The 16,556-nt window shown below is 37.8% G+C and overlaps 1 protein-coding gene across 3 annotated transcripts in view; it reads left to right on the top strand.

The window, feature by feature from the left end:
• The window catches only part of LOC108552941 (beta-1,4-glucuronyltransferase 1), a 97,145-nt gene extending 80,589 nt beyond the window's left edge, over nucleotides 1-16,556 (top strand). For all 3 annotated transcript variants that reach the window (XM_017907641.1, XM_017907640.1, XM_017907642.1), the window contains exons 3-6: nucleotides 8,880-9,257; nucleotides 13,127-13,462; nucleotides 14,931-15,173; nucleotides 15,571-16,556. In XM_017907641.1, the coding sequence (XP_017763130.1) occupies nucleotides 8,880-9,257; nucleotides 13,127-13,462; nucleotides 14,931-15,173; nucleotides 15,571-15,768 (1,155 nt within the window). In that variant the 3' untranslated portion in view covers nucleotides 15,769-16,556. The remainder of the gene's footprint in view (nucleotides 1-8,879; nucleotides 9,258-13,126; nucleotides 13,463-14,930; nucleotides 15,174-15,570) is intronic.

The following is a 16,556-nucleotide window of genomic DNA, read 5'->3' as shown; positions in this document are numbered from 1 at the left end:
ATTACATATATTATACATATTATATTTAAAGTAAAATTTATTGAAATATCCGAAATATTAATTAAATAATTAATCTGCGAGTGCGAAGCAAATAAATAACGAGATAAATCGAATATTTATCTACTAAGCTATAAACGGAGATGAATTTTCGGAATAAAAAGATATCGACAACACCGACGAAGATAATAAAATTATTTTCTCCGTGTAATATTCGTGCTAATAAATAAAAGTATTATGCCATTCACATCGCAGCATACGTCTGCAAGAGATTAACGAACAATGTCGAAACAGAAAATTAATCAACAATTTTTTCTGTTTCACTGGCCGGCGTTACATACCTGCAGCTACAAATTGCAACGGTGGCCATTTTGGCCATAAATTGAGGCTGTCGCTGGATACAATAATTTACGAGCCCACTATATCGCTCGGACTAACTATAAAGTGGGTTCATTTGAAAATCGACGAGGGACGGACGATCTTATTTTCCTAATCAACGAAGCGGTGATTAGGGTTATCCGAAGCACTATACACAGGTACACCGCGTGTCCTTCGTGCCTTTTAACGTATTCAGTCTTCATTGTCGGAGCGTTCAGTGCCCAACAGGATTACCAATGGGCCAAGAATCTCGATGGACAGGTTCGTCCCCTGTTTGCTTCTCCTTTTAACCACGTATTTCGTTTAACCGTGGCTGACGTCACCTCTGATATCCTCCACGTTGAAACTCGCATTTGAAGCAACCTCTGGACGCAGGATACCATCAGGAATACGTGAAAATAAAGTGGAGTTGCCTAAGTGGGTTCTCCATAAGTTAGGCGAATGGACATGGAGATTAAACTTGTCTCCAAGGAATGCACCTGATCTATAGTTTTCAAAGTAATTTCAAGCTGGTTTTTCCACACCAATTCCGATGAATGGTAAATGGAAAGTTTTTAAATAATCGGTGATTCTTTTGTGTTAGTGTTTGGTGAAAGTTGAAATAGCATGACAGGATTGAGGTATTGATTTGTTTATAGAGAAGTGATATTTTTGTTTAGTTGGTGGTCTTAGGTCTTAGGTCTAGTTTCTAACTAGAGCAGCGTACGCTGCGCCATCTACGTACTTCTGGGCCCAGGGGGCTTCTGGGAAATTGGTTGTTATCAGTCTACAGTGGAATGTTTTTGGTTTATTGTTAGTAGGAAATGTGAAATAAGTTTACTAGCACTGACAAGAAATTGGTCATTTAAATATTGCGTATATAACTAAATGGGAATAATTAAATGAAGTGATATAATGAAAATATATATATATAATTATATTTGTATTTCAGAAAAAGTATTTAAGAAAAAGTTAATTTATCTCAAGCTGCGTGTTTTCAATGATGTCAAAAATAAAATATTTAGAAGTAGTCATTCAGATTGGTTTTGTAATTTTAGTGTTAAAAAATATTAAAAAATTTAGGGTTTCTTGAAACAATTATCTTTCTTGAATATAAATATACCATAAGAAACAATAGGATTACAATAGTATCAATTATTCTATTCATTTATACAAGTAAAACAATTCTGTTTAATAGGCAATTTTTTAATTTATAAAGTATTATAAATATACCTATAGATATAAAAGAAATAGAGATTGAGTTTTGATAATAATTTTTTCTTGATTATTAGGTTCGTTATTAAACATAATTAAGGGTTATTAAAAATCAATCTCCATTTTTCTATCCACTTCAATAATTTTTGAAAGTTTTAATATAATGAGTACTTTTCCATCCTGTCATTTTGTTACCATATTCATTGCTAAGTATCATTCTCCATGTCTGATAATAAATATTAAATTTTTATTATCCCACCAATCATTATTACAGATTCCGAATTTATTCGTATACATTATTGACAAATTACAAATTGATAAATAACATAAATATAATATTAATCCTCAGGTTTAGTGTTTGAACAGATCAATACAACAGGAACATGAGCCAACAAAACAGTTCTAGGGTTACGTTATTCCATCAATATTAAATACTAACAATGAATTTACTTGTGCACGCTATGGAAAATTTCAAGTTAATAAACAATAGTGTAAATCCAGTCCTTTCCTGGACTAGTCTTAAAATTAAGTTAAGATATATTGGTTGGTACAGGATCATTTAAGCAGATTTGACGCTCGATAAAACAGAAACACGATCCAACCGGAGGGTTCTCGGATTACTCTACTTCAACAGTCACTATTAAATATCCATTGCGAGTTTATACCAACCCACTATCGAACAATTACAAGTCAATAAACACTGGTGTAAATTGAGTCGCTTCCGAACCTCAGAGTTAGGCTATCTTCATCAGAATCAGACCGTTTGAGCAGGTTTGACGACCGATAAAATGAATGCACGAAGCAACTAAATGGTTCTTGGATCACGCTATATCAGCAATCACTGTTAAATGTCCACTGTGAGTTTATACAAACCCAACGTCGCAGAATTACAAGACAATAGACACTGGTGTAAACTGAGCCGCTTACAAACCCTAGAATTAGGCTACCTTCATTGGGATTAGAGCGTTTGAGCGGGTTTGACGCCGATAAAACAAATACACAAGGCAACTAGAGAATTTTTAGATTACACTAATTCAACAGTCACACTTAAATGTCCACTGTGAATTTATTTAAACCCTGCATCAAAGAATTATAAGTTAATAAATACTGGTGTAAATTGAGAATATTCCAAATCTCAGAGTTAGGCTACCTTCATTGGAATCAGAATATTTGGGCAAGTATGATGCCCAATAGAATCCAAACACGATCCAACTAGACGGTTCCTGCATTATACTAATTCAACAATCACTGTTAAATGTGCACTGTGAGTTTATTTAAACCCCCTATCGAAGAATTACAAGTCAATAAACACTGGTGTAAATTGAGCCTCTTACTAACCCTAAACTTGGGCTACCTTCATCGGGATCAGAGCGTTTGAGCAGGTTTGACTTTCTATAAAACAGATACACGAGCCAACTATAGGGTTCTTGGATCACGTTACTTCAACAATCACTGTTAAATGTCCACTATCGAAAAATTACAAGTTAGTAAAGACTGGCGTAAATTGAATCTCTTCCTAACCCTAGAATTAGGCTACCTTCATTGGGATCGGTGCATTTGGACAGGTTTCGGTACTCGATAAAATCCAAACACGATCCAACCAGTGGTTTCTTGGATTACACTTCTTCAACAGTCACTATTAAATATCCACTATCGAAGAATTATAAGTGAATAAAGACTGGCGTAAATTGAATCTCTTCCGAACCCTAAAGTTAGGCTGCTTTCATCGGGATCAGAGCGTTTGAGCAGGTTTGACTTCCGATAAAACGGATATACGAGCCAACTAGAGGGTTCTTGGATTACACGATCGCATATATACCCTGCCTTATCTCAGATTTTATCGCAAAAAAGCGTATCGCGCTCCGAACGATCGACTTTCATCCAAAATTCACGGAACCCGCTTCACGTTCTCGCCGCTGGATGAAAAGTGGCTCGACCTCGTTTAAAATCCTGATCAGTGGACAAGATCTGCCGCCTCTCGAGAGCCGGGTTCAGAAGTGGCCGCTTTTGCATTGTCGCGTTACATAGGACACGGTGTCACGATAATGCTCGCGGACTGGCCGAGATACGCGCCGCGACCAGTCCAGCAATTTTTATCTGCTCAACGTGTTAACTGGCGAGGAATTTTCTGGACAATTTATCAATATCGATGTGGTTCATTAACCACTTGGTCCGAGTGTCTTACGCGTGATGGCTACCTCGACACAGAGATGGATGCACCCTGGTGCACACTGGTGGCCTGACCTTTTCGGTTTGGATAGGGTTTCAGATATTTCTCTGCATTGTTAGTTGTCATTAAAATTATTTTATTCGTTAGTAGTTTTTAGAATTGGAAAATATCACGTATCAACTGAATCGGTAATTTATTTGTACTCAAAATTCTTTTTTTGATGCTTGTCGTGTATATAATTATACTTCTGATGTAATAAGACATCATGCAGTGATGAACTTTCTCAATTTATTTTTGTTTTATTAATATCTTTTGAACAGTCGTATTGCTAATATAATTTAATATAATAAATTAATAATTTTTAAATCATGATAAAAAATATTTTATTGCCTTATTGGACATTTTTCTCAGTTATAATTATTGAAAAATTAAAGAAATAGGTGGGTCCAGGGTTTGCATGATGCTTAATTAAATTTCAACATAAATCTTCAACTATTTTTATCAAGTTAACTATTATTTTAAAACGCAACAATTCGCATTCTCAACTATCTTTTTCATTACTTGAAAAATGAGGACTATCCTACGTAACTAAAATTGACTTTATGTTATAAAAATTTTCAATTCTGTGCCTCGAAAGATTCTCAAAATGTACCTAACTAACAAATGTGTCACTTAACATCCTCAAGGAAGAAGCTTCTTTTCATGACACCACGTTTACATCGGTTTTAACTCTCTTTAAAATATTCATGCCACTTCACTGGTCCTACCCTACGTTATTTTCATGCACCTTACTCCCATAAGCCACGTGTATCGCTCGTAATACACACCCTCACTTCCCTCAAACGCATTGGGAACATCAATGGCTCTACGGAGAGCTGTATCAAAAATGCCACATATGGCACAACACCTCTCCTGCCATTTTTATTTCTTCTCTTTTACAACTGTTACCATTTATATAGAGATTGAATGGAGAGAACATTTATTGCTAACAATAATATAAAAATGTGAGAGTGACAATAAAGTTACGAACTATTTCTTGGCTTACTGTAAAGCTCAATGCATTATTACAATATTACAACTCTGTTTGACTTCGACTCTTAACTCTTTCACAGGATTTCAGAAAATAAAATAGACCCATATTGCACAGAAATTTTATTGCGTTTTAAATGAAACAAAATTGGTATATTTTTACTAATAAAGGAATTACATAATGTAAAAACATAAAACCAGGAAAAAAAGATTGTCTTAACAAGAAGTGTCCTAAAGAAGTCTCTCCCATAGAACGAAACGTCGTGTCAAAGATGGAAACATTACGATCGTGCAGTCTTTGGTATTCGGTCTTTTGACGCAAATCTTTCGAAGGAAAGAAAGAAAAGAAAAACTGACCATCGCAATAGTGCTTGCAACTCTTTGCGAAGAAAGATAAGAGGAACGGTAGCACAGACAAGTGTTAATTAATTTTTTACTCAATTTTTGTGGCCGGTGACTATAGTTGCCTGTCGTGTGCAGATGGCGTCTCGTGGTCGGTGACCATAGTCACCCGTAGCGAAAGGGTTAATTTAGAGTAGACCCCATCCCAGCAACATTATCGCATCCGCGTAAACGGGCCTTACAACCCCGTGAAACCCCCACTGTGCGAGTTGCAGTGTTCGGGACGCAACAATGATCATGCTAAGGGTTTGACGACCCAAGCTTTTCCCAGCTGACCCAGGCTTTGCACATTGGACCCTCGTTCTCTCCGTAACCTTTATAAAGCTGCGTGTACATGATGGAAAATGTGCGATACTATATTACTACTGTTGGGAATTTCGGGAAGGAAATAAAAAAATATTCAATTGTACAGCAATTGGATGTATAAAGTTTAATGTAAGTGAAATATATACACTTTGTGCGAATATATAAAGAAAACGAGAGTCTATCACGCCACTATGGGTCACAATACGTAAGCAATCTGCACTGTTCTGGGTTTGAGAGTGAGAGCTGCGAGAGACAGCAGGCCCTTTTAACCCTTTGTACTCGACGATCTTTTCGTTACAGAAACATAGTAATTCGAAGACTTTCTGCCATAAAGTCGACGATATTTTCAAAACGGTAAATAAGAAGTGCAAATTAATTGTAAGACGTGGAATTATTTGACCTCGATATTTCACGCGTCGTTGGGCAATTTTAAATTCGAGATATTAATTAACAATGATCTTTAGAATCTGATTAAATGGCGACTGGAAGGCGCCTCTCGAGTGCAAAGGGTTAAACCCCAAAACCGACCCCTTGATGCCTGCACAGTATCTTGAAGTCCAAAGATCGGTACTGGCCTGCAACCTCTAACAGGCCTGTCACCATCGCTGCATAGGAGTAGTTAATTTACAACAACTACCCTAAAATTTTCAGTTTTATATCCCATATTCCTACGGAATAGCCCAAATTCGAGATTGCGTTAGGAATCTGTGTTTCCTTCGAAATATTTGGATTACGCGTTAATAGCGATTGCACGAGAAATCACGATTCTCTTCACGTTTTCACTCGGCTCGCGAGCAAGTCTCGTCACCCCCGAAAATCCCTGTAAGCCGTCGATTGTTCGACACAGATGACCCGGCGGTTTAGGCTGGGCCTTTTTTACCCCGCAAATCAAGCTTTCCACAGCTTCCTAGAGGAGTGTAGAGGAATTAAGTCGCGTCAAACCAGGCTCAGGAGCTGCTCCAACCGCTGTGCAGATCAATATTTCAGAAGAGGAAACTTCAACGTGTATCTTCCTACTCCCTCTCCCAATCGCCGTGCAAAATTGAAGCGAAAGCTTTTACCATCTCTGTCTCAACCTTTCCGATGGAGACCAGTGCAAGAAACTGTATCTAACGATAATTTAGTAATAACGGAAGATGCCGGTAATGTCACGTGCAAAATTCACTGTAGAAAGTAACTCGGGATAGCTGGGTAACGGTTATGGTATTATACTTCGTCGAAAATTGGTCAGGCATTGGAATCACGTTATGCGAGGATTGTATTTTATTCTGTGTTTGTTCCTTTGTTTCCATGGAGGGTGTGACCGTTACACGTCTAATATAACTGTATGTGATATACCCATAATATATCTATTGTCTTGGGAATCTGCATATTCTTGGGAAAGGATGTAAAATAAAATAGAAATGTGCTTTTTGTATTCTGTATGTAGGTAAAATTCATACGTATACCATTATATATTATTTAATTATACAGGGTGTCTCGTCTAAGGGTAGCCACCTAAATATCTCTTTAATTATAGCAATACAATATTTTATATGTAATTTTGCATGGTGATAGAAGATTAATATACTGTCAACAAATTTTTGAAGCAAGCTTGTTTTTGGGAAAATTTTTAAGGTTATGGATGTCTCTTTGCATGTAAGTGCAAAATTAAAATTAAATGTATAGTTTGTTCCTGTTGAAATTATAGTTTCCATGGAGGGTGTGACCATGACACATCTAATATAACTGTATGAGATATACCCATAATAGAATCTACATATTCTTGGGAAAGGATGTAAAATAGAATAAAAATGTGCTTTCTTTATTCTATATATAGTTAAAATTCATACCTATACCATTATATTATTTAATTACACAGGGTGTCTCGTCTAAGGGTAGCCACATAAATATCTCTCCTAATTATAGTGATGCAATATTTTGAATGTAATTTTGCATGGTGTCCAAGATTAATGTATTATAAACAATTTGTTGAACTTACCTTGAATCTAGCTAATTTTGGAGGAATTTTTAAGGTTATGGATACCTTTTTGCACGTGAGTGCAAAATTAAAATTAAACGTACAGTTTATTCCTATCAAAATCATAGATAGAAACCTATTTGACTATCATTTGTGTTTTTATTATTTATTTAAAAACAGTGAAAAAGAGGAGCTTGGTATATGAATTTTTTTTATCGTATTTTGGTCTTTGGACTAATGTACAAATAGCACACGAAATATTTTTTTAGTGACATTTAGACTACCTTTACGAGAGGTACTATATCAGTACTGTATCTTGATGTTCGTTGCCTATATTTCATGTTTTTCTTCTTCTGTACTTCGATATGGGACGCATCAAACTTTATATCTGATGGAACACGTGAAGATGATACGTCATCCAACCTAACCCTCTTTTTCTGCGACCCTCCGTCTGTTCTATACTACCCTGAGAATTATCGAAATTAGGGTATCCGAATTTAATATAAATAGAATCTTCCCCTAATTCAATTCGTGTCGATTTCTGATCCCCTATACCTAACTCAAACTCAATCCTGTTTTTCCTATCTGTTCATTCGTCCCATAATGCCTCTGGAACTAGCAAAGGAATTAATCGAGAAACGCAAACCTAACCTAACTCGAGTTACGAACTGACACGAACTTAGCTCCAAATTTTCGGAATTATGGATATTAACGTGTTCCTTAAGTCTCCTCATACCTGACAATACTTTACAAATAATCCGCAACAGTTGCATCGGAGAATACAAACCCAATTGGAAGCCTGCATATAATTTCTGTTAATTTATGATTTTTCATACTTAATCCAAAATTGAATCTATGTTCCTTAATTATTAAATTAATGGATCAATCCACGACATCTCAGAGTCTCGTAGCACCTTAAAAATTAATAACGTATAAATGCTAGGGAACTGATTTAACAAAAATTCCCTAGAATTCCCTAGAATGCAATACAATTCCTGATTCTCAAAACTAGAAGCTTCGTACAATTCAGTCGAGCTTCAGTTCACCGATTAATCATTCCTTCGTCATCCATCTACCCCCCATCAGCCCACCTAATTACCAAGAACAAGTACTAGGGAACAGAAACCTAACCTAACCAAAATCCCGTTTAATTCAATCCGGACCAATTTCTCGGTCTCAAAACCAGAATGTGAACTGAATTCGGTTCACAACGAGTTCATTGATCAATTATTCTCTAATCGTACACCTATCCTACGTTATCCTAGAGTCCCGCGTTACCCCGGACAATCGTTAAGGGCAAACGCCGAGGAACAGAAAGCTAACCTAACCAGGATTCTCGTCAATTCGATCCGCGTCGATCCCCCCCGATCCTCAAGATCCAGAACCTCGTTTTAATTCAGTTTGCCTGAGCTTCAGCAATTAACCATTCGCTTCCTCATTAAGGCGAAGAACGGCATGCCAGTGATTTATCCGACGATGAGCCTAAAAGAAGCTGTGCCCTGTAACGAGAAGTCAATGGAACCGAGGAGAGCACAGCGGGGTGATTACTGGGTCCTCTACAATTACGTGCCGATGAGCATGGCGGTAAGATGCTGGGAAAGCGTGACATACACCACGCACGCGGACTACACGTTCCTGGATAATCTGGAACCACTACTGGAACGATGGAGGGCGCCGATATCGATTGCAATGCACGCCCCTGGCACAGACTTCGCGGCGACCCTTGACGCCATCAAGTACTCGAGAAACTGTGGCAGCCATCTGGTCTCCCAGCTGGTCACCTTCCACGTATTCTTCAGCAGCAAACACGTGCCAAAAGTGGTGAGTACAAGTAGCGAATTCTACCGTTGTTTCCTTGGCCCATGTGTCTTTATATATATATATATTTGTGTGTGTGTTTGTTTGACCAGATATTGCGTTAAATTTGCAGATGTTCCGTTTGATTTGTTAGCTTTCCTCTTGGAAACAGGAAATTGGTTGGTAGCTTTTACACATATAGTCACTATTGGGGTTGGAAAAAGCTTTTCCAGATTTCCTTATAAGATTTGTCAATGAAAATCTCTAAATCGAAGGTTTCTAGGTTCCAGTGTCAAAAATTCGACACGTGTGATCATAATCGTTCAGTTCGGTTTACACCTCAAAACAGCGTGGCTTTTATTTTACTCCGCTGGTTACATCGATCTTAACCTACAATTTGCACTGTCGGAATGTGATTGTTATTATTAATTTTCTAATTAAGTATTGTTACCCGACGCAAACATCAATCACGTAGATATTGGAATAGAAGGAGCGAAGCCTACGCGTCTGAATATTCTCGTCTCACGCTACCCTACTTATGCAGCGCCCTCTATGCAGCACCGAACAAAGCGCGTTCCCTCGTCAGAACGGACACAGGCTGCTCGACCAGCATCTTAGACAAAGCAGAGAGTGTCTTCGGACCATACTTCAGCTTGGGACACTTGACGTAGGCAGGCACAGCCCCGGGTTCTGACAGTACTATACAAGGATACCGGGGGTTGACAACCACCTGTTCTCTGTAAACAGGCGCCACGGGGGCTACGACCTCCTTTTCCACTTCCGAAACGACCACTGTCTCCGACTTAGGTGCAGATTCCACGATCTTCTCCGTGTGGATGATCTTCTGGACCACTGGCACGGGATTTATCTCCTTTATCGTAGGCTGGAGGATGTTCACGTTGGTTTGGGGGCTGTGTTGAACTGGTTGGATCACCTGTACTGTATTGGAAGACCGAGGAGCCACTGTGATTACGTTGGCAGACCTTTGAACCGAGGTCAGATCGCGTTGAGGTTGCAGCAGGTTGAAAGTTCGAACTGTTGGTGAACCTGGTTGGATGCTGACGGTTGAGACGGGCTGAGGAGCTCGAATGCTGAAAGATTGAGTAACTTGTGGTCTTTGGATGCTGAGAGTTTGAACCGACGATGAACCTGGTTGGATACTGAGAGCTTGAACAGACTGTGGGGCTTGAATGTTGAAAGTTTTGACTCTTTGTAGCGCAGGCTGGATATTGAAGGTTTGGACAGGCTGTGGCGTTTGGATGCTGAGAGTCTGAACTGCTGGTGCACCTGGTTGGATGCTGAGAGTTTGGATAGGTGGTGTTTGAACTGGTTGTGGGTTCTGGATATTGAGAGGCTGACCAAACTGTCGGTTTTGGATGCTGAGAGTTTGAACTGACTGCGGGTTCTGGATGCTGAGAGTTTGAACTGGTTGTGGGCCCTGGACGTTGAGAGTTTGAACTGGTTGTGGTCCCTGGACGCTGAGAGTTTGAACTGACTGCGGGTTCTGGATGCTGAGAGTTTGAACTGGTTGTGGGCCCTGGATGCTGAGAGTTTGAGTTTGCTGTGGGTTCTGAATGCTGAGCGTTTGAACTGCCTGTGGGTTCTGGATGCTGCGATTCTGAGTTCTTGGGATCAGTATTTGTGGAACTGTTTGGATGTTGTAGTTCTGAAACACTCTTGACACCTGGTCCCTGACCTTTACGGACTTCTTAGACCTGTCCGTGTCATTGTCAATTTCTTCAGTCTCCAGTTTCTTCTCCTCCGCCGGTACGGCTTGCGACACCGCCAGTCCCAACAACAGAAACGCGAAACAGCTCCTCAACTGCATTTTAACGGATTACTCGTCGGATTACTCTCGGAATGCCTCTTCGAATTATGACGATCTACCGGCGAGTCTAGCTTTTAAAGGAATCCACGAGATCCTGTCGGCACGTTTGATGATGAAAACACTCACGTATCCAAAACACGAGACGTCGCTGACCGTGCGGAATTTCGTTATCGTGTCACTTGTTGACGCTGACCAGTCCACTGAACGCACCGTGTTTAGTACGTTCGCATTTTCGTTGCGTGACATTAGCTCGTCTTCCGTTCTTTTTATTTGCGTTTGTATTTACAATATCGCGATACCCGCGACACACGCGTGCCTGGTCCAGAATAAAATTTTGGTCGGTCCCGGTCGAGAGTTCGTCATAGGTTCTTCAAGAAACCATCTCCAACGAAGGATTCTTCGATCGGTGTAGGCTTCTCTCAGTCTATCTTTTTCTGTCAATGGTGCCCTATATCCGAGCCTTTGGGCAAGGATATCCCTCAAGAAAGGTGAGATTTATATCGGATAACCGGTCGGAAAGACGATCCGACATTCTCCGACGGGAAAGAGCAAAAAGTGGATCAAGATGAAAGGTCGAGAAAGTGGCAATTAAACGATAGAACCAATCAACGATTGATAACGGTGTCTATTTGCTCCTTTCCGTCCTGCATACATAATCCAACGGCAAGAGAGTCGTCCTGGAAACAAAGAACCTTCACACGTGTAATTGGTGTGTCTGGGTCTAGGAGTCGCAATCGCGGTTTCGCGTTCTAATTAATTACGTGCACGTGTATCGACGTTACGCCGTGATACAGAAGGAATTAATAACAGAGTTTCGCCACAGAAAAGTACGGCTGCAGGAAGTGTTTCTGCCAGCAATTTGTTTCTCATGCCGCGTGTCTGCCAGTCATTTCACTTTTGCCAAATACCGTCTGCCTCCATTGCTTCATTCGTTCCTTTCTGTTTCCGCAAGTTATCAACGATGACTTAACGTTTAATCGACTAACCTAAAAATAGAAACTAATTTTTGGAAAAGTTGAAATATTTGATCGTAGAAAAATCATCGTGATTCTGTGTTCTTGTTACGCTCAATTTCTGTTCCATGTATCGTTGAAGGTCGTTGGAGGAATGAGATAGGAAATATATTAACGTTCAATCAGTTAACCTAATTTTTGGAATATTCTGAAAAAGAAAAAAAATTGAAACGTAGAAAAATTATCGTGATTCTGTGTTCTTAGTACACTCGATTTCTGTTCGTTGAACAATTTCTGATCGTCGAAGGTCGTTGGATGAATGAGTTAGGAAATATATTTTTCGTAATTCCTAACAAAAATTTGATATTTGATTCGTACTACATTATGAAGAGATGTGTATATCTTGGTTGATACTAAAAAAATTTATCGATCAAGTAATATTGTAAACACGTGGAATATTAATAAGTATGTAAAAATGAAAGTTGACACTGAAAGTTGAACTTCCAAACTTTAAGGTTAGGTTAATAATAGTCTGTAACTGTACCTTAACTTTCTCGCATGATATTTTTGTATTATACACGATGTTATATTATTTGTGAGTCAGTTCAATAATAAGTAGAAGATACAAAAAGATTAACAGTAACTTCTATAATCCATCTTTGACCTGAATGCGAAGCTTCGAATTCCATAACCTTTCAGAAGTTTCGAATATTTATCCAGCATTTACAATCGTAACATCTCGCTCAGAACTACTCGAATTCAAAACTGACTACAAACCACGAAAACAAAATCAAACAAGACACATATTTACATAGAGCAGTACCACTCAAGTGTTAACCTAACCTCAAAATTCAATTCTACTATTATTTGTTTTGCTTTAAACTAATATCGAAATTCTTTTTTTATTCTTATTTACTGTGTTCAATTGAAACCCTATTATTATTATTACTGCTATCATTATTAATTTTAAAGTGTACTGTCTACTGGGATTATTTTGTAACAAGATTCTAGCCTTGGGAGGGTCGAAAGTAACTTTAAAATCGTCAAGTATGACTTCATACTAATGTTTCTACGGTATTAATATAATGCGATACTATCTGGTTCTAAAATAGGTACCCCATACCGAGAAGGTTATGTCTGATACGTATAACTGCACGCTGGGACCACCGTGGGTGAACGTCACGCTTTCAAAGATGTATAAAAACGAAAAGAAGCTGCTGTATCCTGTGAACATCGGCCGTAACATAGCCCGTGAATCGGCGCCGACGTTCTATATATTCGCCAGCGATATCGAACTCTATCCGAACCCAAACTTGCCCGCAAAGTTTCTTGAGATGATCAGAAGGAGGGATCAGCCCGCCCTCTACAAGCCTAACCCCAAGGTTTTTGTACTGTCTATCTTTGAGGTGGATGAGAAGAGTCAGCCGCCTAATAACAAAACGCATTTGGTAAGTTGATTAAATTTTAGAATAATTAAAAGATATTTACGAAAATAATATCTTGTTGAATAAAAAAATATTTCGTTGTGAAAAGAGAGTCAATAGATTATTACTGACCTATTTAGTCCTTACTTTCTTCTGAATATGATACTCTCGTTCTAAAACTCTCATTTTATGTTAACTTAACCTAGATTTGTCACGAATTCGGTTCAAACCTAACCTAAATTGAAGGTTTTGAAAGCGACGAAGCTTTATGACGTCTGCAAATTAATTCTTAAATATTGGATCGATAGTAAAAATTCGTGCATGAATTTGTGTTTTAACACTAAACCTACCATGATCTAAATAAATAATTTTAAATAATAAAATTGTCATTTAAAATTCTTCGTTGAACCTTATCGTCTTATCCATTCATTTTCGCAATTTTTCTTCCAGTATACCAATATATCCAATATGTAATAAATCTTTCAGTGTATCGAATTATTTTATTTTATCAAGATTCTACTGCTCTCTCGTTTATGGGTCATTTGACCGTGGTAGGTTCAGTGTTAAGGTTCGTGTGGTAGAAACGAGAGATAAAATGTTTAAAAAAAGATGGCGGAACTAATTTTCTTCGTATTTATAAAAGGGTTCGCATTCTGTTACGCAAGTTCATTTACATTTGGTATTTATGTTGAGAACTGAACTTGAAGGCAATTATAAGTGTATGGAAGAGTGCAATGGCGGCTGCATAATATCTGACAATACGTTAAATGGTATGAACGCGAGGGTCGTTTAATCAGTGGCGCTTCCTTTGACCGTGGACCTTGATACGTACAATTAGTAGTGTCGCTGTGAAGTGCAGCTGGCCACTGGCCGCACTTCTATGAAATATTCAATTCAATTCCGCCACTTCTATGCACTATTCAATTCCATTTCATTTTTCAAACGTTCAACCGGCTTTATTTCATTACCGTGATACGTTTCTGTGCCTCCTTTCAAAGCGTGTATAATAGTGGCAGCTGTACAGTTTCGTAAAAAGAATTTTCAATGGTTGAAAATATTGAAAAATAGAAGAATAGAAAAATTATTTCGTGTACATTATGTAATTAATATTTCACGTATAATATTAATTACATAATTAATTACACTGTACATTAATGCAATAATAATATATTATGTATATAATATTAATTACATAATTACATATGTATACAAAGTAATAAAATAAATAAATAATAAAGTAAATTACGTATGCAAATAAAACTTTACAACAGTCAAAATTATATAAATTTTGCTAAATGGGTTTTGTCTTCAAGAATATTTTCATTTCTCAAATTTTTAAAGTAATAAATATTTGTTACTGTTGTAATTATATTATAATACATATTATACCAGAATGTATCTAAAAATTTTGAGAATATGCAAAAATATTTATTATTACATTGTTTATAAGATTTTTATTTTATAAGAAATATAAAAAGAAATTGTTTTTCAGGTTCAAATGCTAAAGGCCGGTACGGCTATCCCTTTTCATAAAAAGTTGTGTTCTGGCTGTCATAACGTTCCTCGAAGCAAAGAGTGGCAGGAGACACCGGAAACTGAGGATCTTCATGTGTTTCATGTCGGCAAGAGAACAGGCAGCTTCGTTCACTGGGAGCCGATTTTCATCGGGACCAATAATGATCCTCTGTACGACGAGAGGCTTAGCTGGGAAGGAAAAAGTGACAAAATGACACAGGTGCAAATGATTTTTGATTCAGAGAGTACAACGTGAACTAACAGTCACGATCTACGTTCATTTTGTTACAAAACTTGAAACGAAATATTCGAGAAAGAAATTAATTTTTCCCTAGAATTTAACTTATAAATTTCTTTGTATATTAATATTACTGCAGGAAATAAATTGCTGCACTTAGTCAGTTTCTTTTTAAATTTATAAGATTTAAATTAGATATCTAAAAAGAAAAGTAAAGATATTAATAAATTTTTGGAAAAAATGAGTATCAACCAACGCTTTATAACACGAGGAAAAACGGTTGGAAAACGTTATTTCATGTAATATTCATAAAATATTCTCTCTAATCCGATTTCTCAAAAGAAAAAGCATCATTAACCCAGTTCGACTATCATTTCAGGGTTACGCGTTGTGCGTTCTTGACTATGACTTCCTCATCTTGGACAACGCATTCCTGGTTCATCGTCCAGGCATCAAGATTTTCAAGAAGGATCCTCACCGTGAAATGCTGACAGCCAAAACGAACGCACTGATAAGAAAGATCATAGTTCCGGAACTGAAAATTCTTTATGGAACCCGAAAAGGTTGTGCGGTGTAGCCCGTGATGACACGAGCACAACGCGTGCTCCACAGGTGTTTTTTGGTCAAGTGGAAGCACCTCAGATCATTCTTGACACCCGGAGTATCTGGAACTCAGCAAAAAATCAATGACGTCCGTAACGCCCAAGAACTTGTAAACACACGTGGCTTTAAAGACTATGTTCACCAGTCATTTCTGAACGTTTCCGGTGTCGAAAATAACCTAAAGGATTTGATTCATTGCGACTAATAGTCGTCGATGGTTAAAAATAATGCCAATTGAACGGTGCCGAAAGTAATAGTTTGTTGGTTAGATTTTGAGGCATAGCCTCATAAGTTTCAGCAAACTTCTCCTATGATCGTTAGTTCCTGCAGTTCCTCTTCGTTTCTCATCGCTGACTTCTTCATCTTCTTTGCAGTACAAAAGTGTGATGGCAGCATAAAAAAGGAATACTGAGAACATAAAAATGGAATTCGATTGGTTTAAAAACTCGCCGGTAGTATAGAAATGCTTTCCGTGATGATCATGTAGTTGTTTCCATTGTGAAAGAATCTTGTTGCGCATATTTTTCACCTGAGATCGCATTAGAGTGGACAATTGTATATATTAGCTTTAAGTCTAAAAATTAGTTTTAAAACGGTGCCTCGTATATAGTTGTACATTTACAAGAATGCTGTGTGGTTTGTCGGTGAACGTGTACATTTTGTCTCATTCCACGATTTCTTCGAAGAGGAAACGAAACTGTGTCTAATGTGAAACGACTGTGGTCATAGAAACATGCCAAAAAGGTACACTGCTCAAGTTGA

Source organism: Eufriesea mexicana, unplaced genomic scaffold (genome assembly GCF_001483705.2).
Source record: "Eufriesea mexicana isolate 0111107269 unplaced genomic scaffold, ASM148370v2 scaffold8569, whole genome shotgun sequence".
NCBI lineage: Eukaryota > Metazoa > Arthropoda > Insecta > Hymenoptera > Apidae > Eufriesea > Eufriesea mexicana.
Note: the sequence above shows the minus strand (reverse complement) of the source record. Positions and strands in the feature narration are given on the sequence as shown.